Below are 27,382 nucleotides of genomic sequence, written 5' to 3'. Positions count from 1 at the left end.
TTCTTCTTCTTACTGGCTTTCTGAGCTAATGTGCTTACTTTAATATTCTTCCTGGAAGACTTATTTAAATATCAATGCATATATTCTTCAATCAATTAAAAGTACTGATTTTCATGGTTACTAAGATCACATCACAATGAAGAATTCCATGGTCTACATGGCCACACCTTTATTTTTTAACTTAATTTTCACCCCCTTTGCAAAATTCCAACATTTATTACAAATCTGGGCCATTGGTCCTCCATTATAAGGTCAGATACTTGAAGTCATATTAGAAAAGTCAGAAAAAAAATATAATGACTTCCCCCCCACACACACACTTTTTAGAACATTAATAAGGGCTGTTCTTGAGGCATGGGGCTGGCTTAGTCAGTAGAGCATGCAACTCTAGATGTTGCGTTGGTGAGTTTAAGCTCCATGTTAATGTTTACTTAAAAAAATAGTTTTAGGGGCGCCTGGTGGCGCAGTCGGTTAAGCGTCCGGCTTCGGCCAGGTCACGATCTTGCGGTCCGTGAGTTCGAGCCCCGCGTCAGGCTCTGGGCTGATGGCTCAGAGCCTGGAGCCTGTTTCCAATTCTGTGTCTCCCTCTCTCTCTGCCCCTCCCCCATTCATGCTCTGTCTCTCTCTGTCCCAAAAATAAATAAACGTTAAAAAAAAAAATAGTTTTAGGGGAACCTGGGTGGTTCAGTTGGTTAAGTGTCCAACTCTTGATTTTGACTCAGGTCAAAACTGTGATCTCACAGTTCGTGGGATCGGGCCCTTGGTGGGTTCTGTGCTGACAGCGTGAAGCCTGCTTGGATTAGGATTCTCTCTCTCTCTCTCTCTCTCTCTCTCTCCTTTTCTGCCCCTCCCTCACTTGTGCCCTCTCTCTCTCAATAAGTAAATAAACATTAAGAAATAGTTTAAAAAATAAGGGCGGTTCTTATGTGCTAGAGTCTATAGTTATGTAATGTTACATTTAAAAATAAAAATCACACAAGTAAATGGTGCTGCCAACCACAAAGTGACTGCATTACTATAGAATATGTTACCGGCCTCTTTTTCAAGTACTGACAGAGTCATTGCTGTTCACTTTCCCATTTTCCCCGGGAGGGACTTTTCTGTTTTGTCATCTTAGAAGGCACATAGTTTGCCGTCAGATTGGCTTCAGATTTAGTTGGGTATGGAACTGATATATCAATAGGCTAGAATGTGAAAATTCTTTGTATGGGTAGGAAATCTCTTATCTTTGCTTTTTCAAAAAAAGCCTCTGCTCAAAAAATGAGGGATTTTTTTTTTAATCCTTGTATTACAGCTTTATGATGGAAGCTCTCCACAGTGTTGTTACATTTATAAGCACCTCATAAGCTCAATTTTAGGGAAACATCAGTTTTCTCTAATTTTTATTATCTATATTCCAGACCAGAACCTGCTGGGACCAGTGAAGGGATAAATGAATGCATTTGCCAGTTCAGAGCAGGGCTTGGAATGCCCAGAATTGAAAAGAGAGAGAGACAGAGAGAGAGAGATGTGATGCATAGATCTGTTTCAGTATCTAGGAAAGTCATCTCTTCAGCCTGGGTAACATGATCTTGTGCTCATCATCTCACTTCTCAGAAATGAGCTGCATAAAATACTATTTTCATTTTCTTTTATTTGCCATTTTATTTGCGAGAATCGGTGACAAAATTTCAGTGGTTGTAATTATTATAATGTTGCTATGAACCTCTCAAATGACAAGCCAGAGATGTTGGGGCAGCTTTGCTCAGGAAGAGATCAATATAGCTGTGTAAATAAGTGCAGGACCATAAATCTTGGACTCCAAAGACCAAATAGTGCTGGGTCAGAAAGAAAACGCATATTGGGGAAATACATATTTATTAAGAAACACTTATTTAAAGCACTTTGAATACAGACAATGTTAGTGATTACATGAGTTAATTAATTAATTTTAGGCCATTTGGAATATTTAAAGACATGTGAAACTCATACTTGCTCTCAAAGACTAAGGATCCCTAGTTAGAGGTGACAAGACTCATAGCTATGAAAAGATAATGCATAATGCAAAACAATAATTGCTAAGTGTAGACAATAAGTGCTATTGGAGTTCACAGAAGGGACAGATCACTTCCAGACAGATTAACTAGGCAATATTTCATGGAGAATGTGATATTTTAGTGGAATATGCAAATTAAAAGATTAAATGTTTGTCAAGTGTCTATTGCGTACAATGCCCTCTGCTGAATTCTGCATAGGAATAATGGAAATTTATATCATAGTCCAGCCCTAGAAGAGTTTATAACCTGGTCAAGAAAATGACTTAGAAACACATAAAAAGCCAAATAACAATCAAAGATATATTTCAAGGCAATGCTGGAAGTGATCACGACAGAAGGCGGTTCGTGATTAGTTATGCTAATTAGGTATGCAGCAAACAATTACTTTAGACATTAGCAGAAGACACTCACTTTCCTGACCTCTTAATAGCATTTGACAGAATAATTTCCTTTTTCTGTCAACTACAACTCCACATGCACCTGGTTTCCCCCTACTACTCTAACTTCTCTAAACACCAAAGTAGATCAAGGCTCAGGCTGTGGGTTTTTTCTCTCTTTTGTCTACATTCACTCTGTTGAGTATCTGATCTGGTTTCATGCCTTTAAATCCTATCTACATGCTAATGGTTGACAAATGTTTATCTCTACCCTAGACATCATCCCTGAAAGCTTGCTTTGCTTATATACAACTCCCCAGTCAAATCTCTATGTGGTCGTCTATGAGGCATCTCCAATTAATATTAATCCAAATCTGAGCTCCTAATTTTCCTTTTAGGATTTACTCCCTTACAGTCTTTCTCACCTTAAAAAATGGCAGCTCTGTTTTTCTAGATGCTTGGGCAAAAAACCCTAGTGTCATCCTGGACTTTTCTTTCTCTTAAAACCCATATTGGATCTACCAGCAAATTCTATTAGCTCTACCTTCAAAATTTACCCAGAATTAGACCACTTCTCACCTCCTCCATTACTTTCACTCTGATTCAAGAACGCTTCAATAGCCACCTAGATTATTACACCTGCCTCATGACCCATCTCTCTTTTTCCATCCTTGTCTCAACCAAGCAGTCAGTGTGATTCTTCTAAAAATATCAGTCAGATCATGTCCCTTTTCCTCTCAAAACCTTTCAATGGCTTCTCATCTCATTCTTATTAAACCTCACATTCTTATGATGACCTCTGATGTCGTACATGATTCCTCATTCTCTCTGACCTCACCTATTTCTACATTCTGGCCTTCTCTGTGTTCAGTGAACAAGCCAGGAACACTACTGTTTCAAGCTCTTGTTGTTTTCTTTGCCTCAAATGTCCTTCCCCTAGAAAACTCGATGGCTTGCTCTTTTACTGTCATCAAGTCTTCACTCAGCAACTCACTCCTTGACCTCCACCTCACTCTGTCTTACACTGGGTTCCCTTAGAATCAGATCCAGATAAAAAGCATTTTAGAGCAAGTCATTTATTTGAGAGATGATCCCCTGGAACAGCAGTCAAGGAATAGGGAAATGAGACAGAGAAGGAAAAGAAGACAATCTAGCGTACATTCAGGAGCAGATTGCCTCTGCAACCCACTGAGGCTCATATCCCACTGGGGACTCCAGGGCACTATACACAACACATCTCAGAGTTGTGCCATGTGAAGGGTATTGATCCACCAATTCCCGTTAAACAATGTTTGAGGGATACTCCTGAGAGTGTTCATTCCAGACACTCTGGACTTCCTTGTGTGTAGACAGGGCAGGAATCTCTGGTAGGAGAAAGCCTTTAGATACAGAATCAAAGACACTAGCAGTAGGAAGCCCTTCAATGTGTAAAGGAACACTAGGACAAAGGGGATTGGGTGAGGCATTACCAGGGCTATAGCTTCCCCCAACTTCTCCATTTCCTTTTCTCTGCTCTACTTTATGACTATAACATTTACCTCTATTTACATGTATATATTTTACTTATTTATATCATTTACCTGTCTCTTTTATGAGGCATGAATTTTTGTCTCATTTGCTCATTGCCATATTCCCCAACACCTAATACAGTGACTGGGACATGAACAGAAATAATCGCTTATTGATTGTTAATGAATGATTTCAGACTGGGTGAATGGTCTAGGAAGTCCTGGAGAAGGGATAGAATCTTTGTCAAATAAACACTGGTTAGGCAAAGGCATGGTCAGGAGAGTAGTACAAGAGACCATGAGTGGAGAGCTGCAGGCACAGAAGTTGTAAGTGAGCTAACATGTGACAAGTGTGAGGATAAGCCATCCCTTTTGATTGGAGCAGACAGTTCTTATAAAATAAAAATAATTGGAGTAAGACAAGGTAGGTCTTGGCCAGAAAAAACTGTCAGTCTGGGGAATTTGGGGTCTTCTCTATAGGCAACTGGGGGAGAACTGAATGTTTTAAAGGAGGGGAGTTCATCATTGTATTGTGAACCCCATTAAACTTATGTTTATAAAAAGACTGAAAGTACTAGGCAAGCTGATTTGGGGAACCAGGAACAAAGAAGAGTTTAGAAGCCTTTTCAGAGACACAAAAGGGGACCCAATAGAGTTTTATGGAGTCACATAAAAGGCTCATGGATGCTGGAGATTGTGTGGTTAAACTATTGATATCTAAGGTCCAGGTGACACAGGAGCAAACTTGTCATGACCCTGGGGTTTGGAGTCTGGAACTTGGTGGTGCAGTTACTACATGCAGTGCCCAAACATCTGCCCTGGTATTTTGACAATATAACTCACATGTTTATTCTATACTTTCTTAAAGAATTTCCAAAGAGTCACAAAATTTACTGGATCTTCAGCTTAGAAGGGCTATTCCTAGCAGTACTATTTGTCCTCAAGCATTCACATAAAATTTTAAGTAGGAAAGAAGAGCAAACCTGAAGACTACCTCCAACCCCAGATGACTTCTTTTCTGCCTGTCCCTGTGCCAAGGCAGATAAGAGAAACAAAGCCAGGGACCCTTGGTCAACTATCCACTTTTATCCAAGGATATCAATATCAGCAATTTACTTTTCTATTAGTAGTCAAAACAAAGCTTGGAATGGACTTCTCAATCCTCTTCTTTTCTCAGAGGACTCGGGAATTTCTTAAATTTGACCACAGTCTCTGGTCTGGCCTTCACTCACCTCTGTTGGCTCTGCTTTCCCTCGTGCACAAGCTGAGTGAGATGTCTGTCCCAGAATCCCAACCTGACTTTCAGCAAAGGGACTGACATCTCTGCCCTGATACAGGTCTGTCCACCTTATGTCTTCTGGCCTGGGATGTTTCCTGGCAGCTATCGGGTAAGTTGGGCATTTAGCTGCAAGATTAGTTAAGACTTGCTGTCTAGCCATGATATTGATTCAATTTGTAGTTCAACTCAATTAGCCAGTTTAGAATCTAGTTTCACAGCAGGAAATTTCACACATACAAATCAGTAGTTTTGAGAAACCTGATGAAATAATGGCTAGCTTACCCTGAAAAGCTTTGTAATCTAGAAGCCAACTGTCTGAGTAAATGCCCTAGTAATTAGATAATTATCCTAACCCTGTGGTTGCCAGGGCCTTCTGCCAACATCCTCTTTTCCACTTGCTGCAATTTCTGTCTCACAAACCTTTCCTTCTCAATTGCCTCACTAAAAAATAAAACAAGACCTGGTTCTTTCCTCTCAGAATGTCCCTACTGCATTTCCACTTATTCTAGTTTTTTATACATTTCCAGCTTCCCTCCATGCTCCTCTTACTTTTTACAATTAGTCTTAATATTATTGCACTTAAAGGAGCAAAGATTAATAATGGGGCAGACTAATTTAGGGAACACACCTAGCCCTCCCCATAATGTTGTACATGGAAATGCCTTGCAGAAGGCGTAGATGGGACCAAAGTCCTGTTGGACTGAGCCAGATGATGTTCAAGGTAGATTTCACCAGTATGAATTCTAATTAAGGGCCCACTTTGGGGCCCTGTGTTGAACATAGATTTGCTGCCAAGCCACACTAAATAGAAAACTGAAGTCTTTTCCAGAAACCATTTCCAGAGAAGCATTTGATTGATGACAATCACTGCAACCCTCAAAGTCAATGCTATTTATTGTCTTCCTTCTTCTATAATTGGTATGTGCGTGTGTGTGTGTGTGTGTAACTTTAAAGTTGTGTGATTTTGATCTCAAATTAGAAGCCTAAAACATATATTTTTAAATTGAGGTCAGGACAATAATATCCAATTGGGGGCTTTTAATCCATTGGTTATTAAAAGAAAAACAATGTTTGTAATTGCTACTATAATTTGCCAGAACTTGTTAAAAGCCTTAAGAAATATTAACTTCATAGGTCTCCTGATTGGCGCAGTTGGTTGAGCACCTGACTATTTTGGCTTAGGTCATGCCCCCAGGGTCGTGGGATCGAGCTCCATGTTGGGTTCTGCACTAAGTGTGGAGCCTGCTTACGATTCTCTCTCCCTCTCTCTCCCTCTGCCTCCACCCCTGCTCACACACTCTCTCTCTCTTTCTCTAAAAAAAAGAAAAAAAGAAAAGAAAGAAAAGAAAACAATACCAACAACTTTAGTTCAGTAGTTATGAAATTTATCACATGGAAATAATCATGCATGTAAACCAGGTTTTCGCCAGGAGAGCTGGTTGTAAGAGTGAAAATGACATTCTATTTAGATTTCAGAGATTTAGTGACTGGTTATGTAAACTAAAGTATTTCTACATAGTGTTGACATTAAAAATGGTGCAACTCAGGAAAATTAATGATATGAAAAAATGTTCCATTTTAAAACATTATTTGAAATACATAAATCTTTTGTACAGTTGCATATACTCAGAGAGAGAGAAAAAAAAATTGGCAGGATAGACCTCAGAATATCAGTGGTTATTGCTGTGTGGTAGAAGCACAGGTGATTGTATTTCCTTTCTTTTACTTTTCTGCCCATCTTTAATTTTCTACAATGAACACGAACTACTTTTATGATAATAGGTTGTTTTTTTTTTAAGAGTTTGTTCCTAGCCTTCTTTTCAATGTTCACTTTTAAAGGTGTCTGTGATTGAGGTCTGTGTGATATCTAAGCATGGTTAGTTCTTCTTCCCTGTGGGTTAAGGCTGAGTGTCCCAGGGCTCATTAAACAGAAAACTAAATAAACAGGCGTTTCCCAAGTGTAAACTAAGGAAACTTGGCCTCTGTCAGCAAACTGTCCAGGTTTACTAATAGACAAACTGAGCACAACGGTTTGTCTTTGTAGCTAAAGTTAAGTAGAAACTTATAAAATATCCAGTTAAGGTGATATTTTTAACAACCAAATTAGGTAATTTTGCTTTTGCTTTTTCAAGCCATTTTGGATCTTTATCTACTGTACTTGTTATTCAGAGCCCAGTAGAGTGATTGCAAGGAACATTTATTGATGGCTCCCACAGAGTAAATAGATCATTTCAATTGTAGGGATTAAATTCGATTTAAATTATCAAACTTTTATTGAGTAACTAGGTATGGGCCCAGTAGTATATTAGATCCAGTGGGGTATTCAAACAACTCACAAAGACAAATGTCCTGAAGGAGCTCACAGTTTTGACATAAAGACAGATAAATTAATGAATACCCCTGATATTCACTATATAGTGGGTTTCAGCAGAAGCATTGAGTAATACAAAGCCAGAGTCATGGAGGCAAGGAGAGGGAGAGGTTCATTCTAATCAAGGGAACAGGAAAGTTACTTAAAAGGAAGTGAGATTTTTGGTTAGAAATAAAGTGTATTAGTCCCCATTTAGTTATAAGTAACAAATAAAATTCAAACTAGCTTAAATAAAAAGGCAATTTATTAGCTTCTGTAATAAAGATATCTTGCCTTAGGCAAGGTAGACCCAGACTTAGCTTCCCTCTCTGTATCAAATTTATGGCAATCAAACTCTCCACAAAGATGACTGCCGAAGATAGAAACTTATATACTTAGCGCTTACAATCCAGACCCTTCTATTCATTAAAAATCTGGGAGGATCCTCATTGGTTCTACTTGGGAAACCTGCACATCCTGGGCCAATCACTGTGGCCAGTTAGGTCACATGTCCACCTTGTAGGGAGTGGTGAGGGAGTCAGGGTACCATGACTGACAATTCCACCCAATCAGAGTTGGGGAGCTCTGGCTTCCCCCCCAGAAAGCAACAGAAAGGAGAGAGAGATGGGCAAAACTACTGGACAAACACTATCATTGCCATCTTCATTTCAGACAAGTAGAATGTTGTAAGGTAATATGAGGGCAAAGCATCTGTGAGCGAAACAAAGAGCTCAGACAAGGATATGAGTGCAGGGCAATGCAAGAAATGCTTTAAACACAGTGCGTTTAAAGTGCTTGTGCAGTCCAAAGTAACTCTACACCAATGATTATAGTCACCCAATTGATGAAATGTTATAGGTCTGTTTTCCTTTACTTAGATATTTATACCTGGGAGTTTTGCATACATGGAACTGTAAGGTTAACGTTATTTAAGTGTAATGCGAACTTGCCACATGAAGTATATCCTGTGATGAATATGTTTGTAAAGCAAAGAGTTAAATTGGCACCAGAAACACTAACCTTTAATTTTTCTGTTTTGTACATTTGAGTTATTATGTATTGACTTTGCTTAGGATAATGTATACTTAAGACTAAAGCTTTTTTTTTCCAAAAATAAATTTTTAATCCATTTAAAATATAACTTAAGCTTTTAGAGCATTGCCCATTTCTAGTAAATGATTAATAAATGTATATAAATGCTTCTTTGAATTTATATCAATAATTATAAAGTCATCTACCAGTTTTAAAAGCCTATTTGGATCAGACATTTGTTTGTTCCTTGGCAAAGCAATGACTGAATGTGAATTTAATTTATGATTCACAGAATCCCCATGGGCCCATGGTGATACAGACGATTGAAACCAGGCCAATTGATGTTTTAATCCTTTCTGTCCTTCAAAAAGAAATAAAATTAAATTCTATATTTTTGTTACTTAGTATTTGCTACATTGGGCTAAGATTACAGATAGAATATAGAATTAAATCCTTACAAAAATGAATTTGAAATCTAAATTAGACAGATAGACAGAATTCTGACCTTGAGAAATAAATTGCAGAAGTAACAACTTTGTGAAAACCTCAGGAAGACATCAAAAAATCCAGAGATGGCAAGATATTCTGTCAGCATTAGTCAGGTATTGGACTAAAGAAAAGGATTAAAAGATGAATTTCCAGTTCCAAATCCGCCCTGAACTTCATAATTTTGAACATGGTACCTCTTTTCACTCCACATGAGCTTTTCTATCTTCAAACTAATTCATATCTTACAGAAAAGTTGCAATGATCTATGAAATAAATCTTTAAACCTTTAAACTTTTCAGAAGAACCTTTTCACATTATTTCACAAAATGAAATAATAATAGGGTACACTCTATCAATTACATCTGATTTTTTATCATATAAAGCAAGTAAACTGGGAATGAAATTTTATGTTAGAAAGATTCATTTCAAAATATGATTTTAAGAAGTGTTCAATGGTACATCTAAAGCGAACCAATCTAGAGACACCTGGGTGGCTCAGTCGGTTGAGCCTCTGACTTCGGCTCAGATCATGTTCTCACAGTTTGTGAGTTTGAGCCCTCCTGAGGCTTGCTGCTGTCAGGGCAGAACCCATTTTGGATCCTCTGTCCCTCTCTCTCTCTCTGCCCCTCTCCTGCTCATGCTCTCTCATTCTCTCTCGCGCGCGCTCTCTCAAAAAATACACATTAAAAAAAAAACTTTTAAAAATAAAGTGAATCAATCTACAAAAATTTAATTCATACACAACTTTTAGAAAACATATTTTGCACTATGCAAAGTTACCCCATTGTTATTTAATTAATACCCAATGCATAAAGCAATTCCTTAGAATAAATATGTGTTAAATCAGTGGTACTCAGAAATATGTGACATTTTTAGCCATTTAAAATTCTCATTTACAGGGGCGCCTGGGTGGCGCAGTCGGTTAAGCGTCCGACTTCAGCCAGGTCACGATCTCGCGGTCCGTGAGTTCGAGCCCCACGTCAGGCTCTGGGCTGATGGCTCGGAGCCTGGAGCCTGTTTCCGATTCTGTGTCTCCCTCTCTCTCTGCCCCTGCCCCGTTCATGCTCTGTCTCTCTCTGTCCCAAAAATAAATAAAAACGTGGAAAAAAAAATTTAAAAAAAAAATTCTCATTTACAAAAAAAGTCATGTAACTGCTACCTACCTTTTAGATATTTTGCATAATATTAAATATACTTTGTAAAATAGAAATTGAAAGTCTTAAGTATCCAAAGATTTCAGGCAGAACAACCGTATGTGCCCTATCTTATTAAAAAAAGTACTTAAAGGAACATTTTGTGAGATACTTAGATACCTTAAGAGCTAATAATGATTGCAATGTAATCATGGAAATACAGATTATTTTTAAATACATAAAAAACTTAAATTTAAAATTTTAAAAATAAAATCAAATAATAATTAAAATATTGAAATAAACCCACTACATAGAATCACATGGAATTTGATAACACGTAAGGCTGGGAGTTTTCTTGAAGACAAGACTGATGATAGGAAGGTGAGGAATTTCCCATAATGGTTCAGAGGAATGCGGACAGCTAGATGATATTGCATAAGAAATAACTGACGTAGTCACCAAATTTTAAACAAGGTGGAATGTGAAGCAATGCTTCCATGTTTAATAACAGAGTATCTATATCAAAATAATATCTCTGTCTGGTATGGGGAATAACAGATGAGTCAACGTCGAAAACGGATGAGATAAAAAGATGAGCAGATTGTCTCCCTCCTCCTCTCCCTCCGCCATAGACCTAGCACATCTAGAGAAACCAACGCTGAGAACGTGAGAAAACAGCTGCAGTCTTGACTTTTCATCTACAGAATTCCTCCACATCGGCCTCTAACCCTATACCCTTTGTCCCAATTTCCCTAAGTTTCTTGGCCTCCTTTTTGATCCTTAGGTGAATTCCTTGGGTCTCATCCCTAATTTGCTGACCTGGTTGTGAACCAGCAGCTCTGGTTTCTACCTTTGAAGCTCTTCCATGACTTACTTGGTGATTGATGACTTGATTCCCCACCTATGACCTCATGTACTCCTACTCCTACTCCTATTCCCAGTGGTAGCCCAGTGAAGCCTGTATCAATCTGCTCATGAGCCAATTAGATGCTATCTGATTATGAAAGGAGATCAGACTTAAACTCAAGAGAAAGATTTAGAGTAAGATCCAGCAATATCAGGGCACATATCTCACCAAATTCTACTTAGATAGCTTAGGATGATTGGTCATCCCTCTACTAATCACCCAATGCCTCTGACAGAGTTTGGTTTCATTATAATTCTTGAGACACAGAAGACCCTCAGGAAATACTTAATGAAGGAGAGATGAATGAATAAATAAAATATTATAAGCACCGGCTCTAAGATCTAGGAATGATTATACTGGTTTTTGAGGGGGTGCATGAAGTTACAAAATATGATGAAACTTTAATTAGTAGAACATGTTTGGTGAAATTTCCATTCACATTTCTTTTAAGAAAAAAAGCAGGAAGCAATTCAGTACATCTACTTGTCATCGCTTTTAGAACATCTGTGGTTTTAGAACAGCTTTGAAAATAGTTACTTGCCTAGAGTGAGGTCTGACTTCTGCTGTATAAGCATTAAAATGTTCTAAATTCATACACACTGGTACAATACCCTCATAGATGGCAGTTAATAAAAATACTGATTAGGTGGCTTACGTCTTCTTCATACTCTGGTTCTTATAGGAATATGCACATGTACATCCAACTCATTAAAACTTGGTCAAAATAAAGAAAAAGGTAACAGATGCACCATCCTTTTTTTTTTTTTTTTTTGCATGAAACACTGCACATTTACTCTAGAAATACCAAATAAGAATGTTTACAGCAACGGTTGATGGAAGCAGCATGGGCTGACACAGAAAATGCTTACTGTTTAGCAGGAGAAAATGTCCTAAATACAGTGCGTCTCTCTCCATCAGCTGGTGCTCAGTGTTTGTGTTTCTTCAGATTGATCGGCTGGACGTGGATAGCTTATTTAGCAACATTGAATCCGTGCATCAGATATCAGCCAAGCTGCTGTCATTGTTGGAAGAGGCCACAACAGACGTGGAACCGGCCATGCAAGTAATCGGTATGTTTATTCTCTTCTCGAGTTCTACAATACAACAGGAAATAATATTTTAATAACCTCCCTTTGCTTTGGTTTTATGTTTCTGACTCACTAAGCTTCCCGGGAGATGTATAAATGCTAAACCCATCTTCAGGCTCATTGTAATTACACAAACTCTGTATTTATCTTCAAATGGGTTTATATCCATTTGCCGAGGACCCACAGTAGCACTAAGCACACCATTTGCTTTTTAATTTTCAATCTTTCAACCTCTTTGCCTTCCAGATGTTCTCTCATTTTGTTTTATGGCTAACACTTACTTGATCCTTAAAGAATTAAATATTTAAATACTTTAATAGCTTTAATGATTTTAGTCACAGTGTTTTTCAGATCTTAGGCCTATGAATCCATTGACTTTGGGATTGTAAAATTTTTTGCGTAAAGGGATTTTATAATATATAAAACACACGAGTTCTACTTTCCCATGCTTTTCTCTTTTTTCTCTATATTATTTACTTGCCAAATAGATTTTTACTTTCAGTCATAGATTATTTTCTTACTCTGGTAAGATTTGTCATTGAAAAAGCATTGAGCCAAATTTTTATTCCCCTCATTTCTTGGGAGTTTCAAAGGGAATACTGTGTTGTGAACTTTTTGAAGGCAGGTCACACTTCTGAGAGATCATACACATAGTGCCATGGAGGCTAAGACTTCTTTAAATTTTTTCTTATTTTTTTATTTTACACATAACATGCAATGTATGTTCACTACAGAATTATTGAAACATATCAGGAGTACAAGAATAATACACCCCTCCAATGCCACTATCTTCCCTGTAAGTAACCACTGTTATCAGTTTGATGTAGATCCTTTCTTTGAGATATATACAGAGACACAAACCCACACTCGCACCTTATATCTTTATTCATAATGTCTTTGTTAATGGAAATCAGAGTTATAAAAAATGAAATTGATCTTGTTTAGTATTTACGGAAGACTCAAAGTTTAATAAGCGAGGCTGAGACTATGCAAAGGTGAATCAACCTATTTGTAGTGTTTTACAGACCAAAAGGTCAGCTCACTCAAAAAGATTCTCCTACTGACAGGTTTATGTTTAATCATTACTTGTGACTGAATGTCCCTGTTATGTACTGAATGTTTGTGTTCCCCAAAATTCATATGCTGAAGCCTTAACCCTCAATGTAACCGTATTTGGAGGTGAGGCCTTTGGGAGATAATTTAGGTTTAGATGAATCATGGGTCCCCCCATGGTGGGATTAGTATCCTTATAAGGAAAGAGAGAGAGACCAGAGTCCTCTCTCTCCCTCTTCACCACGTGAGGACACAAGAAGGGAGCTGTCTGCAACCCAGGAAGAGGTCTCCACTAGGAACTGAATCTGCTGGCACCTTGGTCATGGACTTCTCAGCCTCCAGAACTGTGAGAAATAAATGTCTGTTGTTTAAGCCCTTCCTCCCCCCAGTCTGTGGTATTTTGTTATGGCAGACCAAACTGACGAACAGTTTCCATCAAGTTGTAAATATATTTTCTCAAGAAAGGACTCTATTCATTATTACCTCAGTGTGGACTCATTGGCCATTCATTTACTATCTCACTCAGTGAATATTTAGTAAGTAGCAGCATGTTCAAAGGTACTGTGTGGCATTGTTGGGTATCAAAAGATGAAAGAGATCATCTCTGTCCTTCAAGAGTTTGCCACTGAAAAGCTCTTTGAATTGAAGGTGTTTGTATAATACACCCTCAGACTATTTTCTACACTATTGCGGAACTTCAGGGGATAAAAAGTATTTCTAGATGGGGAGTCACAAAAGGATTCTTGAAGATGTTACTTGGACTTACAGGTCAGATTTCAACAAGTGAGGTCCAGGTCCCGAAGACTAAGTAGAAGCAACAGCATGAACACAAGCATGGACAGCAAATGCCAAATGCCAAGCATTTTTGGGAAATGGTGAGAGATCAAGCCAAGCAGGAGTGAAGGATTCATGGAAGGAAGGAGTAAGGAATGAATCTGTCAGTATAGAATAGGGGCGGACTATACTTCGAATCAAATTTGGAATTCACTCTGCAGGTACTGAGGAGCCATTAAAAGATTTTTTCAGCAAGGGTGTGATGAGACACACAAGTTTCTGGAGAAAGAAAACTGCGGTAAGTTGAAGAGAATCTGTAAATAGGTTGTTATAAATAACACAGTTGTGTGGTAACAATTATCTAGGCTAAAGTGGATACAGTGAGAATAAAAACTGGGGGTCAAATTCAAGAGAAATGTCAGATAAAACATAAACAAGACTTAGGGGTTGGTTGCATGTGCTGGAGTCAAAGACAATTCCAGGTTTAAGAAGAGAAGTATCCTGATTTACCTAGAACATTCTGGTTTTAGCCTTCTCTTCTAGCAGCCAGTCCAGTTGAGCATTTGTCCTGGATTTTCTCCTTTTTAAAGAGGATCATTATTAATAGCTGCACTACAAGAGAGTTGGTAAGACCTCTTCATTGTACTTCAATTTCTAACCAGTCTCTCCTAATAGAATATAAGAGGCAGGGGCACTTGACATAGTTCTCACCATAGCACATGCTAAACTCCGAAAGACAGCTCATCTCCCCTTTCCCAACCTTATGAAGTGCAACATGCACAATGTTGTCTGATAAAAAGATGGCATTTGGACACGAGCAGCTAGTAACATTTTCTGGTGGTAGCGGGAGATGTATCTGATTCTACAGATCCTGCTGCCACTGGGTAGAGCACTTAGTCTGTCATGGCCTGTGATGGGTGGCCCATGATGGGTGGCCCATGCCATAACCTGTAAGAGCCATGAAGCCACCAGGATAATAGTCAGTGGGTTTTAGTGAAACATATAGGGAATTAAAGATTATTTGTAAGTGAAAAATGTGTGGGAAGTAGAGGCTTAGCAGTCCTGCCACAGAGAGTATCCAGATACTGTTGCTACAATAGTCTGGTAATTTATCTTATGATATGAATCCATAACTTTTTAATTATCTGGTTATGCTTATTTTATTTTGCAATAAACCCTTTCAGAAGCAAGCGTTTAATCTATGCATATTTTATAAAAATTCAGTATTGATCTTCTGTTTCTCAAGAAAGTTGATGACGAACCCATAACACACAGGATACTTGCCATCCACCACAGGGTCCTAAATGCTATTGCTGACCATAAGACAATCAGAAGACAGAAATCTGCTGAAGGAACAGCAACACCTACATCAAACGTTAGTTATTGTTTTAAGAAGATTGGGCCTATTATTTTATTTTTTTTAATTTTTTTAATGTTTATTTATTTTTGAGAGAGACAGAGACAGACCATGAGTAGGGGAGGGGCAGAGAGAGAGACAGACACAGAATCTGAAGCAGGCTCCAGGCTCTGAGCTGTCAGTACAGACATGGGGCTCGAACTCACAAACAGCGAGATCATGACCTCAGCTGAAGTCAGACATTTAACCAACTGAGCCACCCAGGCACCCTTGTGCCCATTATTTTAACACCTTGGCATTTGGCATTTCCTGACCGTGCTTCTGTTCATGCCACTACTTCACTTGGAAACTTCTTCTTGACCTCCTTCCCACTTGTTGAAATCTTACCTATACTTTTGAGCCCAGGTGCGTGTGGTTTAGCACTTGCGGCTGCGGAAGATGTGTTTCCATAGCACTTCATGCAGCAGGGCTTCATTAGGTCAAAGAACAGTTCTCCTAAGTTAATTTCTCTCAGTTTTAGTTCTGAGTTTCCTCGGGCCTGTGAGAATGTAAAGCAATGGCTATTAATGAGTTGACACCAATAGCAGAAGAGTTTACAAACCGTTAAATTATGACACTTTTATAACAGTGTGAGCAGATGAGTTAAATAAAAAAAAATTAATTAATTCCAATAATGATTTAAAAATGTTTAACCAATTCAGAGAACTGAAGAAAAGCTTTTGGAAGTTTATTGTGTCAAAGGGGAATTTTCTGAACTTATTGTAAATGTTAGTGTTATTTTTAAAAGTAAACTAGTGAATGCACGTGATAATGTGAATATATATTTGCGAGTAGCACAGCAACTCAGTAAAATAATGTTTTTACCAAAGTAAGAAAAATATGGAGCAGAAATTTACTTGAGATTGATCATGGTGATTATGTACAAAAGCTGTGATATTCTGTAAATTGACATGGTGACTGTAGTCAAAATTCACAAGTAGTTTAAATATACAAAGTTAGAGTAAGCTACATACATGTAATATTTGGAGGATAAAGTTGATGTCTTTAAAAAACAATCTTATGCATGACTAACACTTTATTTGCTTCTAGTGCCACTGATCAACTTTTAGAAATAGACATTCTGTTCAAAATTAGTTAGGAGTCTTTAGTTAAAATATTCAACAAAGAAAGGGGGAAAGTAACATCAGCTTTTTAATCTGTTATTAAGCACAAAATTGCAAATGGGAAAACATTGAAATTTATCCCTACTGAAACAAGGAAATAGCTTTATTTATTTTTTTTTTGGGGGGGGGACAGAGAGAGACGGAGCATGAACGGGGGAGGGGCAGAGACAGAGGGAGACACAGAATCGGAAACAGGCTCCAGGCTCTGAGCCATCAGCCCAGAGCCCGACTCGGGGCTCGAACTCACGGACCGCGAGATCGTGACCTGGCTGAAGTCGGACACCTAACCGACTGCGCCACCCAGGCGCCCCGGAATTAGCTTTAAAAATGAGAGTTTCTATTATGTAAAAGATTTCATTTTAAAACTCTATAATTCTATTTTAGAAAACTTGACTTATGGAAAGAAGTGTTGATGGAATTCCTACTAAATAGGATAAAGTTTTATCCTGTACCAGATTTTACAAGATCGATATTTGGAAAAATATTCAAAAATCACAAATAGAAACACCTTTTTGGTGAGCTTATTTTGCAAAAATAAAGAAAAGAATCCAAATGGAGGCTAAAAGTCAGTACTTTTGGAAATATTTCAGCCCAAATATTTATATATTTCAATATAAAGAGATATGTAATCATAATTTTAATATTTTCCATTTATCAGAATTTTCTTTAAGCTTATTAAGTGCCTCTGCACTTATAGAAGAGTATTTTCCCACTTAAAAAAAATATGGCCTACGTTTTTGAGCAGCAACATATATAATGGTAGTATTGGATTTTAACCCATAGAATAAAATAAATATTGAGTTCATACTGATATAAATAAGTGAGGAGAAAGGAAAGGTCTTTTTTATAGTAGATTTCAATGATATAGAAGGAAAGAGGAAAATCGAAACCCCCCATTAGCCAAACAGTGCCGTCATTGTTGCAGACAGAATCCACTGATCAGTGTTTGATTTAGTGCCTGAAAGTTTGAAGAGAAATATACTTTCCATAGTTTCAAAGTTTCTCCTAAGTGACTATTAACCTTAAAGGGAAAGATGGTAATTTTACAGTGAGAAACCAGCAAAGACCACCTAACCCAAAGTCAACGATGCCAGGAAATAACATGCATTCACATCATAAACCTTCAGTACAATGCACTGAGGGGGACACAACATCATACCTGTAGCACTTTTGCCCCAAATATGTGCAATTGTGTTTGATCACGAGAAAACACTAGACATTAGCAAACTCATGTAAGGGACACTTGACAAAATAATGGATTGATATTCTTCTAAAATGTCAAATTAATTAAAGATAAGGTGAGACGGAGGAACTGCTGTAATTTAAGACTGCAGCAGACTAAAGAGGAGTAACAAATAAATGCAAGGGAAAGCCTGGATAGATTCTAGAACAGTAAAAGAATGTAGTGTTGACGTTCAAATACGGTGTTTAGTTAACAGTACCAAAGCACTCGGAGTTCATTTCCTTTTCTGACAATTGTACTGTGGTTATCCAAGATGTTAACCCTGGGGAAGCTGAGTGAGGGACACCTGGAAACTACCTGTACTATTTTTGCAATTTTCTGTTAAGTATAAAATTAGTTAATTAGAAACTAAAAATACTATGGTTTAGAGAGAAAGCTCAACTGAATGTGTTCACAATTTCATTTACCGTTTCCATAGTGTAGTGGTTATCATGTTCGCCTCACACAATTTCATTTACCAATCATAAATCGCAACTTTGAGGAAGATTATAGAAAAATAAATTAAAAAAATAAAACAGTAAGGCCATATTTGAAAAAGAAAGAGTTGGATTCATATTTTAGTTTCCGTACCCTTTACATCTGGGTTAGCAGTATGGTTTGCTTTGACCAATAAAATGTGGCAAAATGATGTTCTACAACAGCCTTGTGACATCCACTCTCCACTCAGGGATAGAGCAGGCTCAAACTACCCAACATTTCAATCAACACAGTCAAGGCCTTGGACATGTGAGTGCAGCCTCCTCAGCCAGCTGGTCCCTGGTTACAGATTGCAAACACGTGAGTAACCCCATCAACGACACCTGGAGACAAGCCATCCCAGCTGAGCCTCACTCAAATTGTCAATGCAGAGAATTGTGAGCAAATAGTGTTGTTTTAAACCTTTAAGTTTTGGGGTGATTTTTTTTTTCCTGCAGCAATAGCTAATACACATTCATAGAGATTAATTCAACTTAGATGAAAAAAACCTTGATCTGGAAAGTGGATTTTGAGCTTGGACTTGAAGGATTTAGAAAGGTGGAGATTGAAGGAAATGACTTTCTAAATGACAAATGGCATAGAGGCCCCAAGGCAGGAGAGTATAGGAAATTCTCGTAAAGGACAACAACCTAATGTGTCTGGAGCATAGTGGCAAGGAGGCCCTCCATGATCCATACATAGTAGCCGAATCAATACAGAGTTCACTGGCAATTTCTATCCCATGCCACCAACAGCAATTTCTACTACTAAATCTTTCACCAGGATAACCTGATTTTTGGTGAGATGTTTCCAAAATCACGTTACCACAAAATCCAAGCACAGGTATTCCATTTCTCTGTCCTTAGATGGCACGAGTGAGAAGTTGTGATTCACGGCTCTAGTGCCAAAGGGAAACTTTCCAGATACCTAGATAAAACCAGAAGGAGGATTTTACTCACTAATAACCTTGGGGTTTGGATGAAGTTCAAGTTTAAGCACAGAGGCATATGTTTGTAGATATGAGAGCTCTGGGAAATGGTCTGGACTATCATGCCAAGATAAAAACTGGATTTTAAAATCTTGACTTCAGCAGGCTGTCTAAGTAGGAAATGGGTTCTAAATCTTTAGAGATGGGAATATGAGATGTGGCTCTTGTTTCCACTTAAAAGGACGATTATTCTGTAACAATTTAAGAAAACAGTGAGCGAAGACAAAACAAGTAAAATGATAGAGTTTAAAAACGCAAGGGTTTCAATATCAGGTCAACTTAGGTATACATCTTGACTCATCCAATTACTACATGTTCAATCTTAGGCAAGTTTGAAAATCTCATGGAACTTTAGTTTCTCATGTGGAAATTTGAGGTAATACTACTCGCCCCATAGAGTATTTGTAAAGATTAAGTAAAATCATGTATAAATAATGATGGCCCAGTGCCTATTCTTAATAAATATCCAATACATGATATTACTAACTTGCTATACTGAGAATATTAAATTTACCCATCTATTTACCGAGCTTTATTTCTTGTGTATGCAACCATTGAATAAAATGTGATTTTCCCCCCTAGAGGTCCTGATCATGTTTTTGAAACACTTAGATTCACTGGATATGTGTAGCTTCTAGATGCTCCCAATATCTATGCATCTTGATGATTCACAGAGCTAATAAGGCAACATGTTTTCTTCCACAAAGCATGATTTAACATATCAAATGTCATTTCCACATTCTATAGAGTGAATATCAATGCAGTAGTCACTTTCCCAAGATGGCTCTCAATAGACCATGCCTCTCATGCTGCTATGCAGTCTAGTCCCATATTGACTCTGGACTGGCCCTGAGACTCACTAACTCATACGATGAAATGGAAGTGACACTGTGTCAGGTACTGAGCCTAAGCCTTAAGAAAGCCTGGAAGTTTCTTCTTTTGTGAGGAACCTGCCATTTAAGAAGTCCAGTTACCCTGCTGGAAATACCACATGGAGAGGTCATATGGAAAGAGATTAGACCTGAGACTATATAGGGTGAGAAAGTGGCTCAGCTGTCCCAGAATCCTGGCTGGTGCCAGCCTTCCATCTGTCCCTGCCAAGGCACCAGAGTTGTGAATGAACCATCTTGGACCAACCAGTCAGTTAAGCCCTGGGATGACTGCAGCCCCAGCAGGCATCGGGAGGGGGGCGGGCAGAAGAACCACATGCCTGATTCCAGCCAACCCACAGAATTGTAAGAGAAAATCAAAACAGTCGCTGTTTTAAGGTTCTAAGTGTTGAGGTGGTTGTTACATAGATAGATAACCAAAACAGAGTTTGCTTCCTCTTATATACATTTGCAACAATGCTGTAATGTTTCAAAGAATTAAAAGAAAGACTGAGTTTTGAATATGTTTGAGTCTATCTTCTGTGCTTACCTCGGGCACACTATAGTGAGAACCAGAGCTGAAAGAAGCTTGTGGTAAAGGAATTGCACTTTCTCATATGCTTTTTCCTGAGGGTGAGTTTCTCCTTTGAGAGAAAGACAATTTAGAGCTTTCTGTTCTTTGAAGGTGTAGTGGGTGATGCACTGTTGTTCTACGGCAGTACTTTGTTCTCCTAAAGCAGTGTCTCTTGTATGTCCCTGAAGCAGGAATCTGTGCCTTTAGCAGTGATTTTGTGAGAAGAACATTAGTCACTGATAATTCACGTCATGTTGCCATATGGGAAATGCCACAAAGTGGCTCACCTGAATAATTCTTCTACAGTGTGTGTGTGTGTGTGTGTGTGTGTGTGTGTGTGGTACTCAGGACACAGGTAGGCTCAACTTAGTTAATTCTGGCCAGCTGGGACAGCCCGGGAACATCCCAGACCCACATACTGAATGTGAGGCCAGTAGGGGCAAGTCCCAGATGCAGCAGCTGACAGATCAGGGCATTTTATTCTAAATGTCAGCAGTAACAGAAAAGCTATCAGACAGTGTGCCTATTGGAAAAAAGGTTTTTTTGGGGGTGGGGAGGAGGTCAAGAATAAGCAAATCCATACATGAAAGGAAAAATCAGCAGGAAGCTGTCAGCAGGGTACGATGTGGGGTTGGGCTTCCAATCTCCTGAGTGTGGTCAAGCTGGCTTCCTAGGGCTACAAGGACTTATTTCTTGTAAGAAAAATAAAGCCAGAGTGGCTTAGTAACAAGCTCTACAGTTCTGTTCTCTGAAGAGAATGTTAAGTTCTAGGAACCTGCACTGGGGAGCCGGCTCACGAAGGTCCGTGGCTTAGTTGTGCAGTCAGATCTGAATGGAGCGTGGAAAAACCAAATATTGTGCAGAATACACATAGAAATACAGTGCCAAGTCCAGAGTTCTATGAGCCCCTGAACACTTTCCCAATAGGCAGGGGGTGAACATGAGAAGGCGTTTGCAGAGGCAAAAGCCTTATAGGTACATGGTAGCCCAGAGAGAACATGGCATTTGGGGGGAGACAAGTCTGTGCTTTCATGCTGACTCTGTCACCACTAGACCTATGGCTGGGGCCAAGACACTGGGGTCAGTTAAGATTGCACTTGCCTACCTGGAATAGAGACCTCACCAAAGAACTTAACTGAAAAGGGGCCGTTCTCCTCCCATAACAAGAAATCCATAATTCAGTAGTTCAAAACTGGGGTGACTACATGCTGGCTCCTTGCAGCGTTTTCCTTCATAGTCCTTGTGTGGTGTTTGGCCTCCTGGACTCACGATGGCTCCTCCACTGCCAAGTATTCCTTCCTGCAAGCAATCAAAGCAAAACCGCCTCCTCCCAAGGCTTGTTTCCAAGCCTTCCCAGGGACTTCAGCCTATATGTCATGATTTCATTTCACACACACACATTTCATTTCTTACACGTATACATGCACACGTAAATACATACTCACACACATGCTTGGCCACCCCTAACTACCAGAGATCGGAGAAAGGTCGGTATTTTTCATTGGGTGTGTTGCTGGTCTAAATATTGTTTCGGGGCGCCTGGGTGGCTCAGTCGGTTAAGCGTCCGACTTCAGCTCAGGTCACAATCTCGCGGTGGGTGAGTTTGAGCCCACGTCGGGCTCTGGGCTGATGGCTCAGAGCCTGGAGCCTGCTTCTGGTTCTCTGTCTCCCTCTCTCTCTGCCCCTCCCCTGTTCATGCTCTGTCTCTCTCTGTCTCAAAAATAAATAAACGTTAAAAAAATTTTTTTTAAATAAATATTGTTTGTTTAGAACAAGGAAGAATGGATAAGCAATTAGCAATAGATGCCACCTTCATTTGTTCGTATTTCGAATGGGAACAGCAAGTCCTTCATGGCGTACGGGTACAAGACATGAGGAATACTCCCATTAGAATGTAAGCTCCATGAGGGGAGGAATTCTTACCTGTATTGTTACTGTTGCTTCACCAGCACCTAGAACAGTGTCCTCAGTAGCACTGAGTGAATGAAATAAATGATGGAGAGAATGAGAAGTGTTCGGTACGGTGGCTGGCCCACAGAAGGAACACAGTGATCGTTGTTGCTTTTGTTACCAAGTCTGCCTGTGGTTTGTCCTGTGGCATCTTCAGAGGCTGGTGGGTACTAGAGTGCAGCTAGCTGTAGCAGAGGCTAGCACTCGAGAGAGGTATTTACTAAGGTGAGAGAAATGGAGAGTCTTGGATTAGTCGAAGAACAGAGTCATCGGTGCTATCCACCTTGAGGGGGGAAAAGTTAATGTATCTCTTCCTCATCCAGCCAGTAGAAATGTTTTCACTTTCAAGTCTCAGAGAGCTAGTGTTTTCTTAATGTGCCACTTTTTATAAAAATGCCCACCTAGAGTTAAAGTATCCAGGAAGTCAAAAAGGTTCGGGAAGAGACCATGAGTTATCATCAAAATAAATAGCAATATTCTTGAATGTTAGCATTGGAGAAATACTTAAGAAGCATTCAACCACCTCACTGCAAGAGCCTGATTTGCCCCAAATGCCGTCACTAACTCTGGACACAGCCAGAAGGAGATCCTAATTCTTCCTTATACAAGTCCTATTACGTATTATACACAGTCCATCTCCATGCCCGCTAATGCTCCTGTTTGTCTTGCCCTGCATCTAGGAACTTCCAACTGCCAGGTATGTTGGGTGGATGCTGCCTCAGCTGTAGAATTGCTTCTCCTTTGATAGACCCCTTCACAATGATCACTGTCCTCCCAGCACTAGACGCGGCAATGGCCATGGAACAGGACCCCACAACCCCATTGTGGCTCCCCCTCCTTTCTCTTTTTTCTCTTCACAGTTTAGCTAGCCTTACTGGTCCCACTTCCTCACCTCTCCATCCTGCCTCGCATGATGCCTCTGAAATTGCTGTTACCATGTCACCAGAGAGCTCAGAATTGTCAAATCTAATTGCCAAATTCATTTTTCTGAACTTATCTTACTCCAGAGCTTCTGAAAATTTTTTACCAACATATTCCTGATACCAGAAGAGAAATATGAGCACCAAGGAATGTCGAATTATTACCCAAAGCCACTGCCACAGACATGAAACAACTTTGAAGTTTCATTTTATCTTAAGAATTCATGAAAAAAAAAAACAAAAAAAGAATTCACAAAAATTTTCCATTGCCTTCTTTTCTATGAAAATGATTTTTTCACAAATGTCTTCTTAAAATTGATACTCAAGGGATTTGATTGCTTTAATCCCATGGTTGCATGCACCACCTGGCACCTGTATTTGGTTTAAACTTCATAACCCTAACCAGGGTCACTAGGGTATGCGTAGTTGTCAGTTTTATTTCCAGGCTAGGTAGGAACTAAGTGAGACTCAAGGCCAAAGGTGATGGTTTCTGTAAGCAGCATATACTCTTACAATCTCTTTCTTCTCATCTCCCCTCCTCACTTTACCCTCTTCTGGAGAACAGAAGGGGACTAGGAAGGAAAGGAAGGAAACATATACATGATCTGGCATTTTGGCTGGCTAATCTACTGCCTTGTTCAGTCCCAACAGCTGGGCTCTCCTCCAAGGAGGCTAAGCAGACTGGGGAGCTCTCATTGCATCTCCTGGGTAAAAGCTGCAAGCAAAGCTCTTTCATTTGGGGGTGGCAGGTTTACTTAGCTGTGTGTCCCTCAGGGGAGTGACAGCCAGAGGCTCATATTATCTCACCCAGTTCTTAGGCATTCTTTCTAGGGAGTAGGTCATATCTACCCTTTGTCCTCAAAGCCTTTTCACTCCCTTCTCTGTGTTGTGTATACTCTGCCTTGACAAACCAGTTTTACTTAGAACTGCAGAAATTTCTTTTGGGATATATCTTAGACCATAATTTATGCTTAAGATTTTAACTAAAATTCTCTTTTAACATCACTGTATGTAGTTGGTTTTTAGAGTTGAACTTATTACATATTTTTTTCTTGCTAATAGGAGTAACTTTGTACTTTTAAAAAGTATATTTATTTATTTTTAGAAAGAGAGAGAGAGAGCGCGCATATGCAAGTGTGAGCAGGGGAGGAGCAAAGAGAGAGGAAGAGAGAATATACTGATAGTGGAGCCTGATGAATGAGCTCAAACTTACCAACCAAACTCACGAACCATAAGATCATGCCTTGAGCCAAGATCAAGAGTCCAACGCTCAACCAACTGAGCCACCCCTGTACTTTTTTTTAAGGTTTTTCATTAATTAATTAATTTATTTATTTATTTATTTAGATAAAGGAGAGGTGTGGGCAGATGGAGAGAGCAGAGAGAGGGAGAGAGAATTCCAAGCAAGCTCTGCTCTGTCAGCACAGATCCCGACGCAGAACTAGACATGGGAGTAGACGTAGGGCTCGATCTCACAAACTGTGAGATCATGACCAAGCTGAAATCAAGAGTCAGATGCTCAACTAACTGAGCCACTCAGGTACCCCAGTAACTTTGTACTTTAATCTCTGTGTCTTGGTCATCTCAGGCCGCCATAACAAATAACCTTAGACTTGTTGCTTTAAAAATAGATATTTATTTCTCACTGTTCTGGAGGGTGAGAAGTCCAGGTCAAGGTGTCTGATTCCTGGTGAGAGCCCCCTTCCTACTTTGCAAACAGCTATCTCCTCACTATATCCTCACATGGTGGATAGAGAAAGCGCTGATGTCTCTTCCTCTTCTCACAAGGCACTAACCCCATCATGTGAGCTCCACACCCACTATCTAACCTTAACCCGGGTATCTCCCAAAAGTCCCACCTCCAAAACCATCACACTGAGGGTTAAAGCTTCAACATATGGATTTTAGGGGGAAATAAACATCCAGTCCATTAAACTCTTCATAAGTAACAATTTAAGTAATATTTTCATAGAATTTTTGAGTTATATTTTATGGGCAGTAAAGAGGGTCCCTTCAACTGTCATGATTCCTCCCAAAATATTTTCTTATGGAAGAAGAAGAAACAGTGTGTTGATTAGAATTAAGGTCAGCTGGTAGAAACAGCAAACAAAACAAAACATTACCAGCTTAATTAAGAGATGTTCATTTCTCTTTGGTGTAATAGTCTCAAGGCACATATTTTATATCTATACAGCATCTCTGCTCTGCAAAGTCCTCTGGGATACAAGCTTCTTCCTTACCCATATCTTCATGTACAGGTAATGTTCAAGTTCCAGGTAGCAGAACAAAGGAAAATATGGTGAAGAAGGGGTTAATAATGAGCTATCTGCCTCTTGAAGTTCCTGGATATTGTCACAGGACAACTTTTTGCAGATTTCGTTATATGGCCACCCCTATTTCAAGGGAGGCTAGGAAATTTAGTTTTTATTCTGCTGTAGCCAAAAATGTTATTGCTTCACGGTGAGTACTCATACTGGGGGACAATGGCAGCTCTGTCATCCACAAACTTATGCAATCTCTCTGCCGTATTTCTATTTTATCCTTGGCCTGGCTGACACCAATCAGAATTTTCCTTTCTTCTCCAGACTCCTCAAGCTCTTCTGCAGACTCTTTTCCCTCTGGGCTCCCTCAATGTTAGTGTGCCCCAGCATTTGGTCCTGAAGCCCTCCTCTCACTCTGTAGACTTTCTTGCATGGTCATAGCAAAGTTATGGCTTCTGTTTCCCGAGCTTTACATTCTTACACCTCTTTTTCAGGACACTTTTTTTTTTTTTTTTACCATTTTCTTAAATTTTTTTTTTTAACTTACATCCAAGTTAGTTAGCATATAGTGCAACAATGATTTCAGGAGTAGATTCCTTAATGCCCCTTACCCATTTAGCCCATCCCCCCTCCCACAACCCCTCCAGTAACCCTGTTTGTTCTCCACATTTAAGAGTCTCTTATTTTTGTCCCCCTCCCTGTTTTTATATTATTTTTGTTTCCCTTCCCTTATTTTCATCTGTTTTGTATCTTAAAGTCCTCATATGAGTGAAGTCATCGATATTTGTCTTTCTCTGACTAATTTCGCTTAGCATAATACCATCTAGTTCCAACCACATAGTAGCAAATGGCAAGATTTCATTCTTTTTGATTGCTGAGTAATGCTCCATTGTGCGTTTGTATATATATGTGTATATATATATATATATACATATATATATATATATACACATATATATATATATATATATATACCCCACATCTTCTTTATCCATTCATCCATTGATGGACATTTGGGCTCCTTCCATACTTTGGCTATGGTTAATAGTGCTGCTATAAACATTGGGGTGCATGTGCCCCTTCAAAACAGCATACCTGTATCCCTTGGATAAATACCTAGTAGTGAAATTGCTGGGTCATAGGCAGAATTTTTTTTCTTCAATCTCAGATTCATATATCAAATTCCATAAGGGACTTCTCTACTTAAATATATTTTGGATGACTCAAATTCAGTATATCTAAAATTAAACTCAACATCTTTCCATCTTTCCACATAAACTCCATATCTTATTATCATTGTCCATCCACATGCTTACTGAAACTAGAATCCTGAGATATGCTCGGAATTAACCTCTTCATCTCTCATATACGTCAATGTCTCTTGCCCTCTTCTCCATCCTCCCTGTTTTGCTTTAGTGGTTATAGCTAACATCTATTGGACATTTGCACATCCCAACTACTGATATATTACATGTTTTGAATTCATTTAATCTTCAAACAACCCTACTATTACTATTATTTGTCCATATTATAGATCAGGAAATTAAAGAACAGAGAAGTCAAGTAACTCTCCCA

General features: G+C 39.0%; 1 protein-coding gene across 1 annotated transcript in view; it reads left to right on the top strand.

The window, feature by feature from the left end:
• ARHGEF38 (Rho guanine nucleotide exchange factor 38) overlaps nt 1-27,382 on the top strand; it is a 129,080-nt gene that overhangs the window by 50,420 nt on the left and 51,278 nt on the right. Inside the window, exon 3 of the mRNA XM_043571252.1 lies at nt 12,058-12,181. Coding sequence (XP_043427187.1) covers nt 12,058-12,181 — 124 coding nt within the window. The remainder of the gene's footprint in view (nt 1-12,057; nt 12,182-27,382) is intronic.

The sequence above is a fragment of the Prionailurus bengalensis genome, chromosome B1, assembly GCF_016509475.1.
Source record: "Prionailurus bengalensis isolate Pbe53 chromosome B1, Fcat_Pben_1.1_paternal_pri, whole genome shotgun sequence".
Taxonomy (NCBI): Eukaryota; Metazoa; Chordata; class Mammalia; order Carnivora; family Felidae; genus Prionailurus; species Prionailurus bengalensis.
Note: the sequence above shows the minus strand (reverse complement) of the source record. Positions and strands in the feature narration are given on the sequence as shown.